The following is an 18,762-nucleotide window of genomic DNA, read 5'->3' as shown; positions in this document are numbered from 1 at the left end:
GGGTGAGGCAAAACAAATGTTAAGTTCAGCTTTTTGAGGAAGGAATGGCTGAACTTGAGATATATTACACTCAAACTTCCTTAGAGGACTAAGTTGACCCCTGAACAGCCAACCTCCATGTTGCTGAAAATTCGAGCATACTTTAGTCAGCCCTCTGTATCTAAGATTCCACGTCAACTGATTCAACCAAACATGGATCATGTAACACAGCAACGCATATTTGTCGAAAAAAGTCTATATATAAGTGGACCCATGAAGATCAAACCTGTGCTGTTCAAGGGCCAACTGTATATAAAAAACGAGCTACAAGGACTTCCCTGGCGGTCCAGTGCTCAAGACTCCGTGCTTCCACTGCAGGGGGCACGGGTTCGATCCCTGGTCCAGAAACTAAGATCCCACACTCCACGCAGCACAGCCCAACACAAAACGAGTTACATTACGCCCTGCAAAACCTGGTCCTAAAACTTTGCTTAGGATTATATACCCACACTCATTACTTCTCATGTCTTGTATCTGGGAATTCAGGCCAACTTATCAGTTCAAAATAACTTAGTCATCTCTGCCATTTGTTCAAAGAAAGGGCTTTATCTTGTTTATTAAAGTGGTAAGCCACTGATGTTACCTATTTAATGACAGAGAGGTGAAAAGTCACTGGTAAAACATCGAACTACACCACGTCACCCTAAGTTACCACATCTAAAAAGCCCAAGGGGGAAAATAATTGTGCCTTTCCATTTCAGATACACTGTAAAGAAAAAAAACCTAGGTTCCCATTTAGTAAGCAGAGTACCCCACATCTAAGTGAATAAACAAGTATACCACACAAACTCTCCCCAGAAGAGTTTGCGTTAAAAACATCGGCTTCACAATTGTATGACCTGAGTCCTGCAGTCTTGAACACGGGGCAGCTTTCATGCCAAGAACTTTTAACCCTAGCCTCCACATATGGAGATTCCCACTACCCAATCCCCGCCTTTGGGGAAGCCCAATCTTCCCAGGGTTTCTAATTCTGCATTCCTCAAAATCCCTGAAAGGTTAGGTCAGATGAGTGTGGAGTGGTTTGGGGGTTCTGGAACTAGACTTCCTGGGTTCTAATACCAGGAATTATATATATCCTACATATAATAGTTAAGGACTCAGTGACTATACAGACAAGGGACTTAATAGTGGCTACTATTTGCTATTCACTGTTATGCTTACAAGTATTTATCTAGACTAGCACTCAAATGAGCCTATGAAATTCCTAGAAGAAACAATAAAACTAATTTCCTATAGGTATAGGGCTCTAACACTTAACAGAGATGGATGTAGAACCTTAGGCAGTTTTCACTACCCAACTGTTTTCCCTACAGACTGTTACATCCATGTCTCAGGACAAGAAAAATCATGTGAAAGCCCCTTAAAGCATTCATGTGCAGTGATTTTAAAAGTTTTATGTGATGATCTCCGACCATCAAAATTATATTACAACCTTTAAGTTAGGCATGAAACATTAAATTTTACAATCTTCCTTCCCAAATTGTCCTTCTCTTGGCTATGGAAGGCCTAAATAACGTGACACCAAATAAAATTGGGTGGTTAAAGAACAGGAGGATCACGCACAAGGGAAACCGTCGTAACAACTGTTGGTTATCACTGTTTTGAACAGTTCACACTTCTTTGCCCATCTTCTGACTAGCGAAGAAATGTCAACAGTACTAATTTAAAAAAAAAACAAAAAAAGGCTCACCATACCTCACTACTACAGCCTTCTCTACCAGGGATTTTAAATGTGTCAAATGTGCATGGGGAAGGAGGAGGATGTAGCCACACTTCCTTCAAACAAACAGACAAAAGCAGTTTTATAATCTTTTATTATCAATAACAAACAGCTGCTTTAACGTCTTTGCCAGGCAGCTGTTAAAGGGTGGGGGGACGGACACCCTTGACCCTAACAAGGAAAACTCAAATTAAGCCTTTACGTACAAGCAAATTTAGAGCTCTTTTAAGTGTCCAAAGCTATTAATTAGTTTAAGTGAGGCATTAAACTAATTCTGTATTAACATATTTGAATAACCAGGAACTAAAACGTTCAAATTTTTTCTAGTACAAAAAAATTAATTTGCTTTAGTTATAAAAGAGCTCTGTCAATATACACAAACTATATACTTCAGACATTCACAAAAATGTGAGCAGAAGGCTTATCAAAAACATTTAATACAATTAGTTTTCAACAACCCCTGGTGGTCCACATCTACAAAGATACCCAGCCCAACCCAACCCAACCCAACCCCCCTCCAAATCCCACCCCCACAGAAAAGCACATACTTACCAGAATTTTTAGCAAGTATGGTTTGGGAATTTTTTTTTTTTTTAAAAAAGGCCCCCAGGGCAAGTTATTTACAGTTTAATTGCCACTGTCAACTGATCTGGACCTTGACCGGGACCTGGACCTGGACCTGGACCTCTGGCGATCCACAGATGCTGGAGACTTAGATCTACTTGAAGAACCACGTTTCTGGCTCTTCTCAGGCACAGGAGACCTACTAACAGAACGGGACTTGCTCCGGCTCCGGCTCCGGCTCCTGGACCGGCTGTAAGACTTGCGACTCCGGGAACGAGATCGGCTACGAGACCTGGAGGAACTCCTGGTCCGGGAACGAGACCTGCTTCGCGACCTACTAGGAAAGAAAGAAAACAGAAAACAAAAAACACTAAGTAGCAGGCCCTACAATCCATTAAATGAAACTCTGACCTAAAAATTTAAACAGGACGCCCCTGGTGGGGCAGTGATTAAGAATCCTCCTGTCAATGCAGGGGCAACGGGTTTGATCCCTGGTCCAGGAAGAACCCACACCCCGCGGAGCAACTAAGCCCGTGTGCCACAACTACTGAGCCTGCGCTCCAGAGCCCACAAGCCACAACTAGTGAGCCCAGGTGCTGCAACTACTGACGCCCAAGCACCTAGAGCCCATGCACTGCAACAAGAAGCCACCGCAACGCGAGGCCCGCGCACCGCAATGAAAAGTAGCCCCTGCTCGCTGCCAACTATGAAAGCCCAAGCGCTGCAACGAAGACCCAACACAGCCAAAATAAAATAAATTTATATTAAAAAACAATTTAAAGAGATACCTGTGCCTTTTGCTGCCTTCGATTAATTTGATTTTTCTCCCATTTATTTCTTTTCCAGAAAGTTTTTCAATAGCATTCTTTAAGTCACCATAAGAGGCAAACTCAACTACCCTACAAAGAAAAAAATGCCATTTGTAAAGTTATATACTTCTTGTAGTCTCACAAACTATGTTATCAGTCTAGTTTAAGTACCTTTTTAATGTTCATTTTGCTATTGCTATATTGAGTCATCTCTTTAGGGATAAAACAGCATGAGAGCAAGACTTTGCAACCTCCAAACCGTTGACATTTTAAGCTAGATGATTCTTTGGGGGTGAGCAGCTTTCCTGTGCATTACAGGATGATTACTAACATCCCAGACCTCTTCTCACAAGATGCCAGCAGCACCCTCAATCATGACAACCAGAAGGTCTCCAGAACTGCCACATGCACCCTGAGAAGCAAACTCAACCCTGACTGAGAACTGCTACATTCCAGCATGCCCAAATTTTAAGAGCTCAAACATTCAGAGTAAAACTTTCAGAATATTTTAAAAGGCTCATACTCCAGTACATACTCACCCTTCATTTAATTTAGGTCGATGTGCATCCGCAAAGGTTACTTCCCCAGCTTGTCTCATGAAATCTTTGAGATCCTTAACACAAGACGATTGTGTTAAGCAGAGAAAAGGAAACATGACACACAAACAACCACATTGTATAAAAACAAGACTACTGAAAGAGAAGATGTTAGATAAAGTACAAACATGGTATTTACCACACTTGTATTCTATCAGAATTTAAAAATAATATATGTCAGGGCACGAAATAAGCAAATAGCATATTGCTTTTAAGCAAAATGCCAGGAAATTCAGATTTTAACATTAAAGTAGTATTAGTCTATACTGAGCTCAATACAAAAGGAAAAAAACAAAACAAACAAAAACAAAACAAAAAGAAACAATACATATTTTTAAAGTAAAGACTAAAGTAGAAATTTTATATTTAAAAACAAAACATTTACAAGACACCAGTTATCTTGTGCCCCATATGTCATTAAAAAAGTTTACTTTACCTTTATTATTATTTCCCTAGGCTAGTCAAGCAGCAAACCATTAATCGGTCGGAGAAACCTTCATGACATATGCCCGACTGGCTCTTCGCCACCCACTTGAAGGATACTACCCAATCGATGGAAGCCTTTAATCGCACAGCCCTCCCTATTAGCAGACTACTGGCGGATGCAGACATGTTCTACTCTTGTGTAGTTACCAAGGACCACTTTACTGCGATCAGGATTCCAACGACCACCTAATTTCGTATCTTTCAACTCTTTTCGACCAGGACCTCTTATTCGGAAGCGTTACAGGAAGACAGCTCTCAACTTAGGGATCAGATCACGTTATCAACGCTCTGGGATCGCTGCAACCTGGCACTTCAAGGAAGTGCACCGATTACGTCTAGACCGGCAAACACAGATCTAGAGGTGGCCAATTGATCACTGTAGGAGCTGACTGGCAAAGTCAACCAGGCCCAACCAAGAGTGACCAAGACAACGATTAGGATAACCCACAGGCACTCCTCGTCATAAGGCCAACGACACAGATAGGCTGGCAAATAAAGGGTTTAATATTTGGTTAAAATTGATTTTAAAAAACAAGAAAATATATCCTCAAAACATTTACATTTGATCACTAATATTAAAATTTGAAATATCCCCCAATTACATTTAATTAAAATTTTAAAATTACGATTAAGTCCATTAATTTAAAATTAAAATTACTTTTAATAAAACATTAATAAAAACATTAGCTACCCACTAATATTTAAAAAGCCACATTACAATATCTCAAAACTGTATTTCAACAAACCTGCCAGCTGACTCTTGAAGATAAATTCTCAACTATAAGCCGATTTTCTGTTCTTACAGGTGGAGCATTTCTGAGGAAGAAAATGAGCGCTCACAATGGAAGAAATGAAGCAACGTGCACTTATTGTGTTCAGTTGTGGGCAAGTTCAAGCAATCAGATACGACAAGTCATTCAAATGACTTCCGCCAACAGTTTCTGCATTATTTTATGACACACACAGGATCAGTGGATGTAACAGAACTGATTATACATAAACAGCAAAATCGCTTATTGCTAATGTTTTTTAAACATTAAAGACTCCTCCTGCAGTAACGCTTGTTCAAAGCAGCCATCCACCATCCATCACATACCGTCTATCATTTCGAGGTCTGCGACTACTAAAACGGTCTGAGTAGCGTCCTCTACCTCTTCCGCCTCGAGATCGAGCCCTAGCATGTTCAATTGTAACCCTACAGAAAGGGAGGAAACATCTTCATTATCCACTTAAGCTATGTCAGAAACTATTTAGAAATAAACACCCACCTGACCTAGTCTGCCCTATTTCTGCAGCGCTAACTGCAGTGATAAAACTAAAAACAAGATCCTCACCTTTCACTGCAGAGTTCTTTTCCATCAAGTTCATATACGGCATCATCTGCATCCCTGGGATCCTCAAATTCCTAAAATACAAACATGAAAAAACCCGAATGCTTCATACACCTTTAAAAGTGTATTCTACAACCCACTGAAACCAGTAAATACCTGTGAAAGCCTAGGAAGAGTATCTTAATGACAACAGCATATAGCTCAGCCACATCAGAAAGCGACCACCAGTGATTTCTCTCAGCCAGTAGTGAGGCTCTTTTATCCCTTACGAAAATTCACTGCCTCAATGATGCAAAGCATTTCCTAAAGATACTCTACCTGGACTCAATAAAATCAAAGGCACTGCTTACCACAATCTTTATGCACTTAACAACAGATAATCAACCAGTTCTAAATACTCACCACAAAACCAAAGCCTCTTTTCAAATCAATATCTCGTATTCGTCCATACCCCTTGAAGAATCTTTCCACGTCTTTCTCCCGGGCCGCTGGATTTAGCCTCCCGATGAATACGCGACAGCCACTCATGTCCCGCTAGTACTTCCTGTCAGGAAATAATTCAATTGAGATAACACCGGTGAAATGTCAGAAGAATGTCTGGTCAAGGGATCAAAAACATAAACGGCATAAAATAAAATGTTTACCCGGTGATGTTATAAACAAGACTGCCAAGAGTGCCTCTTAACTAGGCCAGGTCCCTTGCAGACAAAATTAAAACTCGGCTCCCAACACGATCCTTCCCTGGGCCCAGACCGCAGCAACCGCAACGCCCACTGCCGCCTCTGGAACTGCGCAGCCGCACTCTCTCCCCGGCTCTTCTGGCCCCCTCCCGTCTGCCGCAGTCAGGAAAGGCCGAGAAGTGCGGGCGGAGCCGACCCCCCCTCCGCAAGTCCAGCCCAATGGCGACGGGCTGCGCGCGCGTCGCCGCCTCCCAGGAGAGTCACAGCGGGTGGAAGCCGGAATCTCGCGACGCCACCGCCTCGCCTGCGCAGACGGCGGCGGGCGGCCGCGGAGCAGTCACAAAATGGCGGCCTCGGAGCCGGCGGTGGGGACAGCCGCCCGTGCCAAACTCCCTGTCCCCTCCCCCCCGCCCGACCCCACCGCTCCGGGTCACTGTACCCGCCCTGGGACAGCCCCGACCACACCCCGAGCAAAGGTCTCGGCCCACTACTCTCCGGGTTCGGAGAGTGAAGTAAGGAGGCAGGGAGGGGCACACGACCCCAATGTAAAAACGACCGTGACCAGGACCGCCCTTCCCCCGTCAGGTCCCCTCAAACAATACCCAAAGGGAGACGTGCCCCAGCGCCCACCTCGAATAAACTGCGCTCATTGGACGCCGTCCTCCGCACAGAGAGCAGCCCTGACCACTCGCGATCTGAGCGGCCATGAAGAAGCCTCGATCCGAGAAGCCTTTCCCTCAAAGTGAGCCACTCACCTACCGGACAGGATCTTTGGCAGCTGAGACCCAGAGAGGTCCGTAGTCTGCAACGGAGCCGGCAGCCTCCCCGCAGACCAGGACTCAACTCGTCTACGTCTCTCCACAACTGACGCACTTAGCTGTTCTGGCGTCCTACAAAATGGAGGGCGCGTCCTTGCGTCACTTCCGGGACCGCCCCTGGCACCGCCCCATTGGTCGGGGACAGAGGTGTCGGGAGGCCGAACCTCGTTATGGTGACGGCCTAAGTAACCCGCCCCCGGAGTGGGCGGGGCCGAGGGGAGGGACCTGGCATGGGCGTGGCCGTCAGGTTCTCGGCGCCGGAGGGGCTCCGCTGGAAAACTGGCTGGTTCCCATGAGGCCCTGAAGTTCAGTTCATAATTATCTCCCCCATAAAAATACCCTAAGGCAAATGACACCTTTTGTTTGTTTGTTTGTTTTCGCCGTGCTGCGGCATGCAGAATCTTAGTTCCCCGACCAGGGATCATACCTGTGCCCCCTGCAGTGGAAACCCTGATTCTTAACCACTGGACGGACCACCGGGGAAGTCCCCACACCTCTTCTTTATCTTAAGGTTTTTTTTAATACCCTGAAGCATACTGGGTGAAAGAAACTCAGGCTTTGCAAAAATATCTGGCCATCTCTGACCCCTTGCTGCTTGCAATTTACGGTTGCACTTTGGAGGGCGCTCCCTGATGCTCAAGTGAATATTTTAACCATATCACGGACTTACGGGTTAGTTATAGTAAGAAGTCTAAGGAGCTGCAGTATTGTTTAAATGGAAGGTTTGGGGGTCATGAAATACTGAAATTGGGACTGTGGCTAGAAGGCCATCTGAAATTGAGGCCAGAATGCAGACCTCTGCTTTTCCACACTCTAGGACTGTGCTGGCTAAGAAGGTGTTTCAAGCTACTTTTAAATCCAAACGGTATTTGGTTAACTCCTGTTCCGGTTTCTGTAATGTAACACATAAAAGTCTACCATTCTTCAGAAACAGAAAGTGTGTTTTCAGAGTAAGTGTGAAACGGTAGCCCTTCACATTCTTAACTTTGCATTTTTTCCCAGTAAGGTTGGCAGGCTTAGAAACTTAGGCAATAAAGAGAATGATGGTGAAAAAGTTACTTTTCTTTCATTTAACCCCATTTTTGAGAGATGCCCAGAATCTAGGGTTGCTGCTTGCAACTAGAGTTACACAGAAATAAAGTAGTTCAAGAAAGAGCAGAGCTACCAGCCCTTACTCTGACCTCCAGGGCCCTTGGGAACTCTGGATTAGAACTTGGATAGTTTGTATGGCATGAACTCATCCATTCATACGTTTGTATGTTTATTTTATTTTATTTTTTATTTATTTATTTTTTTTTTTGCGGTATGCGGGCCTCTCACTGTTGTGGGCTCTCCTGTTGCAGAGCACAGGCTCCGGACGCACAGGCTCAGCGGCCATGGCTCACGGGCCTAGCTCTCCGCGGCATGTGGGATCTTCCCAGACCGGGGCACGAACCCGTGTCCCCTGCATCGGCAGGTGGACTTTCAACCACTGCGCCACCAGGGAAGCCCTGTATGTTTATTTTTAAAAAGCGCCTCTGCGAGTACAGAGCAAAATTATGAAGTTAGTTATGGTGTGGCCAATTAAGGATGGATTTAAAAGAAAATATGTATTTGTTAAATTAAAACACTTAATTTTAGCTGTTAGCCTGATAAACATAGGCATTTCATCATGCACAAATTGTTCCAAACCTGTACTTATTTAATTGCATTTGTTTGCTTTCTGCATAATTAAAAGAAAATCAGCCTCCCAATTATTTTCTACATTCTGTGTTGAATATGGAAGCAACATCTTGTGATTTCACTCACTAAACATTAGTTTCGCTGCAATAAGAGAAAGTAATCTGGAAAATATTTTCTGCGGTGAAAAAGAAGAATGATGGTGCTGTACACTAAAAAAAAAGTAGCTGCTTTCAGCCCGAGGTGTTCTGATTTTCTTCAGGATTAATTTTTTAATAAAGTCTCTTGATTTATTCACTGTTAAAAAGTTTGTGACTTCCACAAATTGTTCATTAGTAGTTCCTAGTGACTTAATCTACTGTATTTTAAACAACTTGTCTTCTGCAGTGTTCGTTTTTTCAGTGAAAACTGCCTGTCTCCCTACCAGATTTTCTTACCAACTTCTCCAATAAACACAAGGTCATCTTCCATGAGCAGAATTACTCTCCCTTCTATGTGATCCTACGATATTCTGTGTACACTCCTATAATTCCTTCATCACTGACTTATAATAAAGATATGTGTTATTCATGTTTTTGTCTCCAGGAATGCCTAGCACAGAAAAGACAGTATTTGTAGACCTGGGTTTGCATTAGCATTTCTTTCAAGTGTTCCTGTTCCTATATTAATGTTTCAACAAAATGACTTGGCATCTTTTTCCTAAGACATCCAAGTGAGTAGCAAATCTTTAGTAAAGGAAAAAAGATGCAAAGAACTTACAGATTAAAATAAACAGAGTTTATCAAAGCCATCTCTTTGGGAGACTTTCAGCGTAACTGTGGGAAGTTTCCTTCATCACATCCCTGATTTTTATCTAACTCAGGAGTCAGCAAAGTATGGCCTTTGGGCCTAATCCAGCCTCTCAACTGTTTTTGTATGGCCTGAGGATGATTTTACATTTTTAATAATGGGGGGCGGGGAATCCAAAGAAGAAGAATATTTCATGACACATGAAAATTATATAAAATTCAAAGGTCAGTATCCATCAATAAAGTGTTTTTGGAACACAGCCACTCCTGTTCATTTGCTTAGTGTCTATATCTGTTGTCCTGCCACAAAAGCAGGGCTGAATACTTTCGACAGAGACCATATAGACCAAAAAACCTAGAATAATTACTACCTGGCCCTTTTCGGAAAACGTTTGCATACCCCTGAGCTAAGTGATTCCTAAACTTCAAACAGCTCTGTAAATGCTTCCACCAACTCCCTTTGTCAGAAAGTAAACTCATAAACAAGGAGACAGGATTTGATCTTTATTTTTCAATAGAGTTTCTTTTGTTCCAATTATAAAAAAAATAGATACGCATTGTCACAAAAATGTTCAACAGGAAGAATAATCGAAAGAAGGAAATGCTCACAATCTCATCTCATCAAATCAACCTCTGCTTATATTTTGCTGTATTTCTTTCGTGTGTGTGTGATTTTTTTTCTGACTGTTTAATTTTTTTTCCAATTCAAAAGTAATACCTCATCATTTTTTAAAATATAGATATGAGAATTTAAAAGGTCATTCTTATTTCCAACCCTAAGGGATAACTATTTAGGTTTTTTTATAATTTCCCTTTAGTGTTTTTCTATAAGCACAACTGTATTTTCAAAATATGAAGCATCCTCATATATAGAAATGGTATCATGAGAGGTTTTATTCATAAAACTTAATCATGGGCATTTTCCCATGTTTCTTTAATATATTTATGATCAAAAGTGTATATTCAAAATTTTATCTGTTTTCCACTTAATATGACACAACTATATGCCTAAGGAAAAATATTCATTCTGACCAACAATTCTGTTTTTCCGAAAATGTCCTAAATATCACCAGATGCTTAAAAACTCCCAACACTAAAAGTGTTGACTTCCTTGCTTCTAGATAATAATACTAACAATTTTTTTTAAAGAATAAGTATCCTTAAATAATTTCTCTTGGAAATGTATGGTTTTTTCAAATGTTCGATTTTTGACTCAGATTCACCCCTACATACTCATCTGACTTCTTTCTATTGCTACATCCTGCTTTGGTGGTTGTTGTTTAATATAGTGTACAGTAATTGAAATACCTGTGAACCCATTACTTTAATTTGAGTCCCTAGATGAGTCTTTCTTAGCACCAGCTGTATATTAAAATCACCTGGGACGTGTTTGAAGCTTTCTGCTGCCTGAGTCCTCCTGGCAGAAAATTCTGCTTTAATTGGCCTGGGGAGGAGTCCCAGTTTGTTAGTAAGGACTGCAGGTGATTCTAATAGCCAGGAGTATTCTCTAATACTGACCTAGGTTCAGGAACTCACTTTTTTGTTCTCTATAAAAACCATCTTCCCTGCTCCAAATACTCGTATGTCACTCAGGTTGTGGCTGGAGCCCTGACTGGGACACAAACCATTTTAACATCAAGATTAAATTCAGGGCACCTAAGCGTATTCTCCTTACCATCCCTTTTAATATTGACAGCTGCCATTTCCTGAGCTACTATTATGTTCCAGGCATGGTGATAAGGACATTACTCCCATTATCTCAGTCAATCCTCAGGCCAGCCCTTCCATGTAGGTGTTATAACATTGTTTAAATGAGGAAACTGGGGCTTAGAGAATCTAATGCTCTGTTCTGCCCAGAACATCCCACTTACAGATTTTCCTGCCACAGCCCTGATCACAAAAGCTGCAGCATGACCCTCATGGGATACCTTTCTGTGCAGTAGGGTGGCCCCAGAAATCCCAGAAACAGGAAACACTTCTGAATTTGCAGAGTTCTCACCACCAAGGCCAGAGAAGTTTAGAGTGAGGTAGAAATTAGAATAGACAGAGCATCTCTGCATAGGGATTGAACTGAAGGAGAAATAGGGCAGTATCTTTAGAGAGCAAAGGTTAGCATAAGAGCTCCTGAGAAGGACTTCCCTGGTGGCGCGGTGGTTAAGAATCCGACTGCCAATCCAGGGGACATGGGTTCGATCCCTGGTCCGGGAAGATCCCACATGCTGCTGAGGAACTAAGCCCACACGCCACAACTACTGAAGCCCACGCACTCTAGGGCCTGCGTGCTGCAACTACTGAGCCCGGGTGCTGCAACTGCTGAAGCCCTCGCGCCTAGAGCCCGTGCTCCACAACAAGAGAAGCCACCGCAATGAGAAGCCCGTGCACCGCGACGAAGAGTAGCCCCTGCTCACTGCAACTAGAGAAAGCCCACGCACAGCAACGAAGACCCAGCACAGCCAAAACAATAAAAATTAAAAAAGAATTTTTGAAAACCTCCTGAGAATATTTTTTAAGGCAGAGATAGTAATTCCCACTAATTCAGAATTTATTGACAAAAATTAGAAATTCTTTATAGGTCCATAGCAGTGTGGTTATTCGATATCGGTGTGTGCTATGAATTAACACCCAATTTAAATTCTAGCTTTAGTTGCTGTTTCTGTCCCACTTTTACCTCTACTCTCAATTATCCTCTAACTCAGTGGTTCTTGAAAAGAATCATTTAGGCACTACTGTATTTCAAATGCAGATTCCCTGGGCCATTTTCCCAGAGAGCCTGATTCAGGAATCGGAGGCCTAGGAATCTGAATATTTAACTGGCACCTTAATCGGGTGGTTTCCAACTATAGTTGCAACCACTAACCAGACCCACATTTTCTGGTTTACTCCTGCCTTTCCTGTTATCTCAGCAGCCATCCCATGTTTTCTCTCCTTTTCTCAAGTGACCATTTTTCCTTCGTTGTTAGCAGGGGTATCTACTATTGTGTAGCAAACTACCCCAAATTTAGCAGCTTAAGACAGCGAATATTTACTATCTCACAGTCATTGTGAGTCAGGAATTCAGGGCTGGTTTGACTGTGTGGCTCTGGCTTAGAGTCTCAAATGAACCCACAGTAAGCTGTTGATGTTGATTGGGGCTGCAGTCTTACCTGAACTAGAGGGATCTCCTTCCAAGCTCACTCGCCTGACTATGGATGGACCTCAGTTCCTTGCTGGCTGTTGGCTGGAAACCTCAGTTCTTCTCCATGTGGGCCTGTCCGTAAGCTGCCTGAATGTCCTCACAACCTGCAGCTAGCTATCTTAAGAAGGAATGACCTGAGAGAGAGAGAGTACATCCAAGATGGAAACGACAATCTTTTCATAACCTGATCTTCGAAATGACATACCATAGTGTTTTAGTTTGCTAGGTGCCATAACAACGTACCAAAACCTGGGTGGGTTAAAACAATAGAAACGTATTGTGTCACTGTTCTGGAGGCTGGAAGTCCTACATCGAGGTGTCGGCAAGGCCATGCTCCCTCTGACGGCTCTAGAGGAGGATCCTTCCTTGCTACTTCCCAGTTTCTGGTGTTTACCAGCAATTCTTGGTGTTCCTGGCTTGGAGATGCATCACTTCAGCCACATGGCCATCTTCTCCTGTGTGTCTTCACATCATCTACCTTCTGTACCTGTCTGTCTTTCTTTGAATTTGTGTCTAAATTTCTGCCTTGTTTTGTTCTTATTGTTTTTTGTATGTTTGTTTGTTTTGGCCGTGCCGTACAGCATGCGGGATCTTAGTTTCCCCCTACCAGGGATCGAACCCCTGTCCCCTGCAGGAAACTCGGAGTTCTAATCACTGGACTGCCAGGGAATTCCCCAAATTTCCCCTTTTCATAAGGACACCGATCACATTGGAGTAGGGCCCACCCTAATGACTTCATTTTAACTTAATGACCTTTGTAAAGACCTACTTCCTGATAAAGTCACATCTGAGGTACTGGGGGTTAGAACTTTAACATACCTTTTTGGGGGGGCACACAATTCAACCTATAACACATAGCTTCTGCCATATGCTATTGGTCACACAGCCAAACTTGGTACAATGCGGAAGAGAAGTACACAGGCTGTGAGGACCAGGACGGGGGATGGTTGGGGGTCATCTAACTACCACAATACTTCCTGCTTCACCTGGAAAGTAGAGAGAGCCTCTCTCTCCCCTCTATCTTCAAATTACATATATCTTCACCCATCTTCCCCTTCTCTGTCTCAAAGAAAGAAGGAGCTAAATTTCAAACTTTGGTCCTTTATGCACCAGATTCCAGACCTTGCTCCATCAATTATTTTTTTTCCATCTTAAGTCCTGACCTCTCCACTATCTCTTTAATCTTGAATTGTCAAACCTTCTTAGTTTCCCTCTTTAAAACTTAAAAAAACAAAAACAAAAAACCCCACCTATGTCGCTTGTCAAAGCTGCCCCATCTCACCTTTCCTAAGCCAACACACTTAGCTACAGAGCAGGTAGTTTTTACACTCCGAGGTGCCACTCTCTCCAGCTCTCATTTACCTACAGCTGGACCTCCACCCCGCCTCTCCACTGAACTGCCCTCAACGTTCACCTTGACCTAATTGCAGAATCCAGTGGCCTCTTTACAATCTTCATCCTCCTTAATGAAAGTTGCCACCCATCTTTCCCTTACTGTATGCCAGGCATAGTGCTTGGGGCTTTGAATTTATTAGCCAATCCAACCTTTATACAACTCTCCAATGTCAGTTCATATCCTCTTTTCTTTTTTTAATATGTTAAAACCAAAGCACAAAGTCACACAGCTGGAAATGGTGGGACCTTGATTCAACCCCGTGTGCCTTTTCTAAATCTGTGGATCTAAAGGATTTTCTTTCCAAAGTTAAATGACTTACTCAAAGGGGAAGTCAAAACCTTATAGCATTTTTTAAGTCAGGAGAGCAAATTTTGCATCATGGGCAAGTAACTTTAGCTATGTTTTTGTCTCTGTGTTACAAAGATGCGGGCTAGAAGATTCAGCATCAACCCTTACTAGCAAGGACCGAAGCATCTAGGCTGCGTTACAGGTGACATCCACAGGGGAAGTAGCTGAGCCCATCAGCTAAACGTGCAGAGCTGGAATAAGACGTGTGTTGGAATTTCAGGCTCAACACTTAGTATGGGAAGCTCCAGAGACTAAAATAGGGCCTGGCATATCACAGGCACTCCAATCATATTTGTGAAGGAGAGAATCCATGACTTTCAGTATGGTGCTGGACCTTTCTCAGCCTCAGTTTCCGCATGTGAGAAATAGGTCAATAATCATAGTTAATTCATAGGGTTATCATGAGAATTAGGTGATATAATGCATGTAAAGTATTTGATCCCGTGCCTGGCACACTCCACACATTTCCACTCTAATGAGTGATCCAGGCAGCCCTATCTCTCGAGTCAGAAGGGACAAAAATCACAGGGGAGGTTAAACTGCTATAACAAAGGGAACCAACAAGACTGGGACTTAAAGTACACGGAAGTTTCTTTTTCATGACCTCAAATCCTTTGCAGGTAAATATAAAAGACAAACATTCCAAAGTGAAACCATTCAGAGGTACCCCTCAGTGCTGGCTGTCCTGTACATCTACTCCACCCCACAAGCTGTCAGCAACTGGGGACTGACCAACTACCAGGCTCTTTCCATCTCTGATATCCAGAGGGAAGCCTCATCGTAAGGGCAGAGCTGTGATCCAATAGGCCTGGTACATTTATAAGAGAGGAATGGACACCAGAGCTCTCTCTCCACCATGTGAGGACACAGCAAGAAATCCCCATTAGCAAGCCAGGAGGAGTGCTCTCACCAGAACCTGACCACGCTGGCACCAGCCTCTAGAACTGTGAAAAAAATAAATATTTGTTGTTTAATCCCTCAGAAAAAGAAAAGAAGTAGAAGAAGAAGAAAAAGGAAGCCTCAGAATACCAATTCTCCATATACCGATTCCTAACAGAGCCATTGTGGTGTACACGTTACCAACCAAGGTTCTTGGTCTCCTTAATCAATAGAAATTGATATAAGGCCAGATAAGCAATTCAGGCAAGGCTTTATTGGGGCCCCAGCTGCAGCAGGAGGGAGTGAGAACAAGTAAAAGGTTCCCTTGCTCACTCGTTCCCTGATGGGGGGCGAGCTGGTTCCTTATACGGGGTGAGGGTAGGGGCGGGTCCAGGGGTTGGGCCGGAGGCGTGGCTTAGGTGGTCTGCCCCTCCCTCTGGTGGTGGTGTGTGCAGGGGGTATGCGCAGTACCCTGCTTTTGCTCCCAGCTCTTCAGAAGTGGCAGTTGGGTTTTTGGTCTTTTTGTATCTTGTTGTCCGTAATTTGCCCCAGCTGCCCATGCATACAGTTCTTTTTAGTCCCTTATAGTTTCTCTGTATTTTGTTGCTTGAGGAGACGTCTGTCCAGGTGCAAGGACTGCAGCCAAGTGTCCCAGGTCCCAGGTCCCAGGGCCCAGCCTGTCTCACACATACCTCCAGAAAGAGACCCCCTCCCCCTGATCAGCCCCAGTCCTGGCAATGATTCCTTCCCTAGTACAATAATTAGAGTCAAGGCACACAGGACCAATCTGGTGAAGAATACCTGACATTTATTTGTTTGATAAATCAGAGTACCCAGAAGTGGGCCAAGTTTAGTCCAGAAGAAATGGCTTACTCTCAGATAAAGGGTTGTGGAAGGGAATGGGAAGCTTCTTCCTGATCACTGTATCTCAAATAAGCAGTCTTCTGATTTAACAGCTTGGATATTGAGTATTAATTCAAATGGCCTTGGCCTAAGGAGAATTGGGGTCAGATATCCTGCTGGTGAAGCAATTAGTCCATCCTGTTGATCTCTGTGGAGATCTTGTTGCATCCACAGTGAGATATTATTAGGAACCAGAGCAGCAGAAACTTGGATCCTGATGGAAAGCCAGTGACCAGGAAAGGCCCAGCACCTCCAGCATTAGCACATACGAACTAGTGCAGCTTCTGGGCTGAGGTTTGGGGCTTCCAGGTGATCTTGATGAGGCTGACTCTAATCTTCTCTGATGGTTTCCACCACCCTAAATCCTGATTAAGGCTCATGTGCTCCCAGACCCTGTTCAGAACAGCAGGGCACATGGTATAAATAGTTGAGTATTGTATAAAATGGAAGCAAGGAAAGGGGCTGGAGGTGGAGACAGAGAGGATAGTGGTGGATCTCATCTACCATGTTAATGAGCTGGGACTTTATCCAGAGGACACTGAGTAGGTGTTGCAAGATTTTATGCAAGAAGAAAATATGATTAGATTTATGTTTTAGAGGGGGAGGGCTGGAAGGGGGACAGTTGCCAAAATCAAGACTTTTTATATGACAAGGAACGGAATCCCTGGTACAACCACCTAAAAAAATGAGTTTATTTATTGGCGAGTATAACGGAGCAATTTACAGATAGGCCCAGCTGTAGGCTTGGTTTTATCCAGAGCTCAAGCAGAGCTCTGGCATCCATCTCTTTGCTCGACTTCCTCTGAATATGAATTTCATTCCCAGGCAGGTTTGTTTTGTGTTAGCAAGATGCCAGCAGCCCTAGCCTCACAACCTCACACCTCCAAAGTCAGAGGAAGAGAGAGCATCTCTTCCAGGATCTCCCAGTGAAGCAACTCAGATCCTCCCAGAAGCTCTAGCAAACATTTCCTAATGTCTCACTGCCTTTCAGTTGGGTCATCTGCTCATCCCTGACCCTATCACTAAGGCCAGAGTGACTGGGTCTTAGTCTGTTCGGGCTACTATAAGAGAAGACCACAGATTGGGTGGCTTAAACAACAAATATTCATTTCTCACAGTTCTGGAGGCTGGAAGTCAAAGAACAGGGTGCCAGCATGGTCAGGTTCTCAGTGAGAGCCCTCTTCCTGCTATGTCCTCATAGGGCCTTCCTTGGTGTGAGCACAGAGAAAGAGAGACCCTGTGTCTCTTCTTGTTTTTATTAGGACACTAATCCCATCATGAGGGCCCCACCCTCATGACCTAATCTAACCCTAATTACAACTCCAAGTCTTCACCTCCAAATACCATCACGTTGGAGGATAGGGTTTCAACATATGAATCTTAGAGGGATACAAACATTCAATCCATAGCAAAATATGCTGATATGGACTTTAGCTAAGCAGGATCCATACTGCAAATGGGGACCCTCACCAGAAATGGTGGTGGGGCAGCTCCACTCAAGCTATAGCTTACCAGTGGGGGAGGGGTGGTTCCCCAAAGGAAAAGCAAGAGATTGTTTTACCCAACAAAAAGGGTAAAAGGATGTCGTGGTAGCCAACTCCCAAGATAACCCCCAAGGATCCTCACATCTTGGTATCCACACATAGCCTCCCACATGTATCAGGTTTGGTGTATGTGACCAATAGAATATAGCAGAAGTGAAAATGTTGGAAATTCAGTTTTAAAAGACGATGGCTTTAAAATAAATAAATACTATGGCTTTTTATAGATTTCTTTAATTTTGTATCTATATGAGATGGTGGATATTCACTAAACTTACTATGATAATCATTTCATGATGTATGTAAGTCAAATCATTATGCTGCACACCTTAAACTTATTCGGTGCTATATGTCAACTATACCTCAAAAAACTGGAAAAAAAAAGAAAAAAATCATTAATTAGAAATTAAAAACACCCCAAGCATTTACTGTATAACACAGGGAACAATATTCAATATCTTGTAATAAACTATACGTAACAGAAAATAATCTGAAAAAATATATACATTACTGAATCACTTTGCTGTATACCTGAAACTAATACAATATTGTAAATCAACTATACTTCAATTAAAAAAAAAGAAATAAAAACTTAATTATGTTTTTAAAAAGACTATGGCTTCCATCTAGAACTCCTCCCTCCCTCCCTCTCTCTCTCTCTCTCTCTCTCTCTGTCTCTCTCTCTCTCACACACACACACACACACACACACACATCCTTGTGGGGAAGGCAGCTGCCACATTGTGACCCTCAGGCAACCTATGGAGAGTCTGACTGAAGCCCCCAGCCAATAGCCACGTAAGTGAGCCTGGAAGCAGCTCCTCCAGCCCGACAGCCTTGAGATGACTGCAGCCCTAGCTGACAGCTTGACTGCAGCCTCAGAAATGACCCTCAGAACCACTCAGCTAAGCCTCTCCCAGATTCCTAATCCTCAGAAACTATGGGAGATAATATATATTTGCGGTTTCCAACTATTAAGTTTGGGGGTAGCTGGTCACATAGCAGCAGATAACACAGATGGTGAGGCAAA

General features: G+C 43.2%; 1 protein-coding gene across 6 annotated transcripts; it reads right to left on the bottom strand.

Annotated features, from left to right (window-relative positions):
- Positions 1–1,836: 1,836 nt before the first annotated feature.
- SRSF5 (serine and arginine rich splicing factor 5) lies at positions 1,837–7,145 on the bottom strand. Of its 6 annotated transcripts, none has more exons than XM_027111621.1 (8): positions 6,981–7,145; positions 5,948–6,089; positions 5,549–5,619; positions 5,311–5,409; positions 4,961–5,030; positions 3,672–3,745; positions 3,112–3,222; positions 1,837–2,660 (listed from the first exon to the last, which is right to left on the bottom strand). In XM_027111621.1, the coding sequence occupies exons 2-8, from the start codon at positions 6,071–6,073 to the stop codon at positions 2,387–2,389; spliced, it is 825 nt and encodes a 274-aa protein (XP_026967422.1). In that variant the 5' UTR covers positions 6,074–6,089; positions 6,981–7,145; the 3' UTR covers positions 1,837–2,386. The 6 variants fall into 6 exon arrangements, with proteins under 6 accessions (XP_026967422.1, XP_026967424.1, XP_026967425.1 ...); XM_027111623.1 differs by having other exon boundaries at positions 6,985–7,145; XM_027111624.1 differs by having other exon boundaries at positions 6,856–7,119.
- Positions 7,146–18,762: the final 11,617 nt, after the last annotated feature.

Source organism: Aethalodelphis obliquidens, unplaced genomic scaffold (genome assembly GCF_003676395.1).
Source record: "Aethalodelphis obliquidens isolate GAN/ISIS:26980383/991018 unplaced genomic scaffold, ASM367639v1 scaffold10, whole genome shotgun sequence".
Lineage (NCBI taxonomy): Eukaryota > Metazoa > Chordata > Mammalia > Artiodactyla > Delphinidae > Aethalodelphis > Aethalodelphis obliquidens.
The sequence above is the reverse complement of the archived record's forward strand: the minus strand, read 5'-3'. Positions and strand labels throughout refer to the sequence as shown.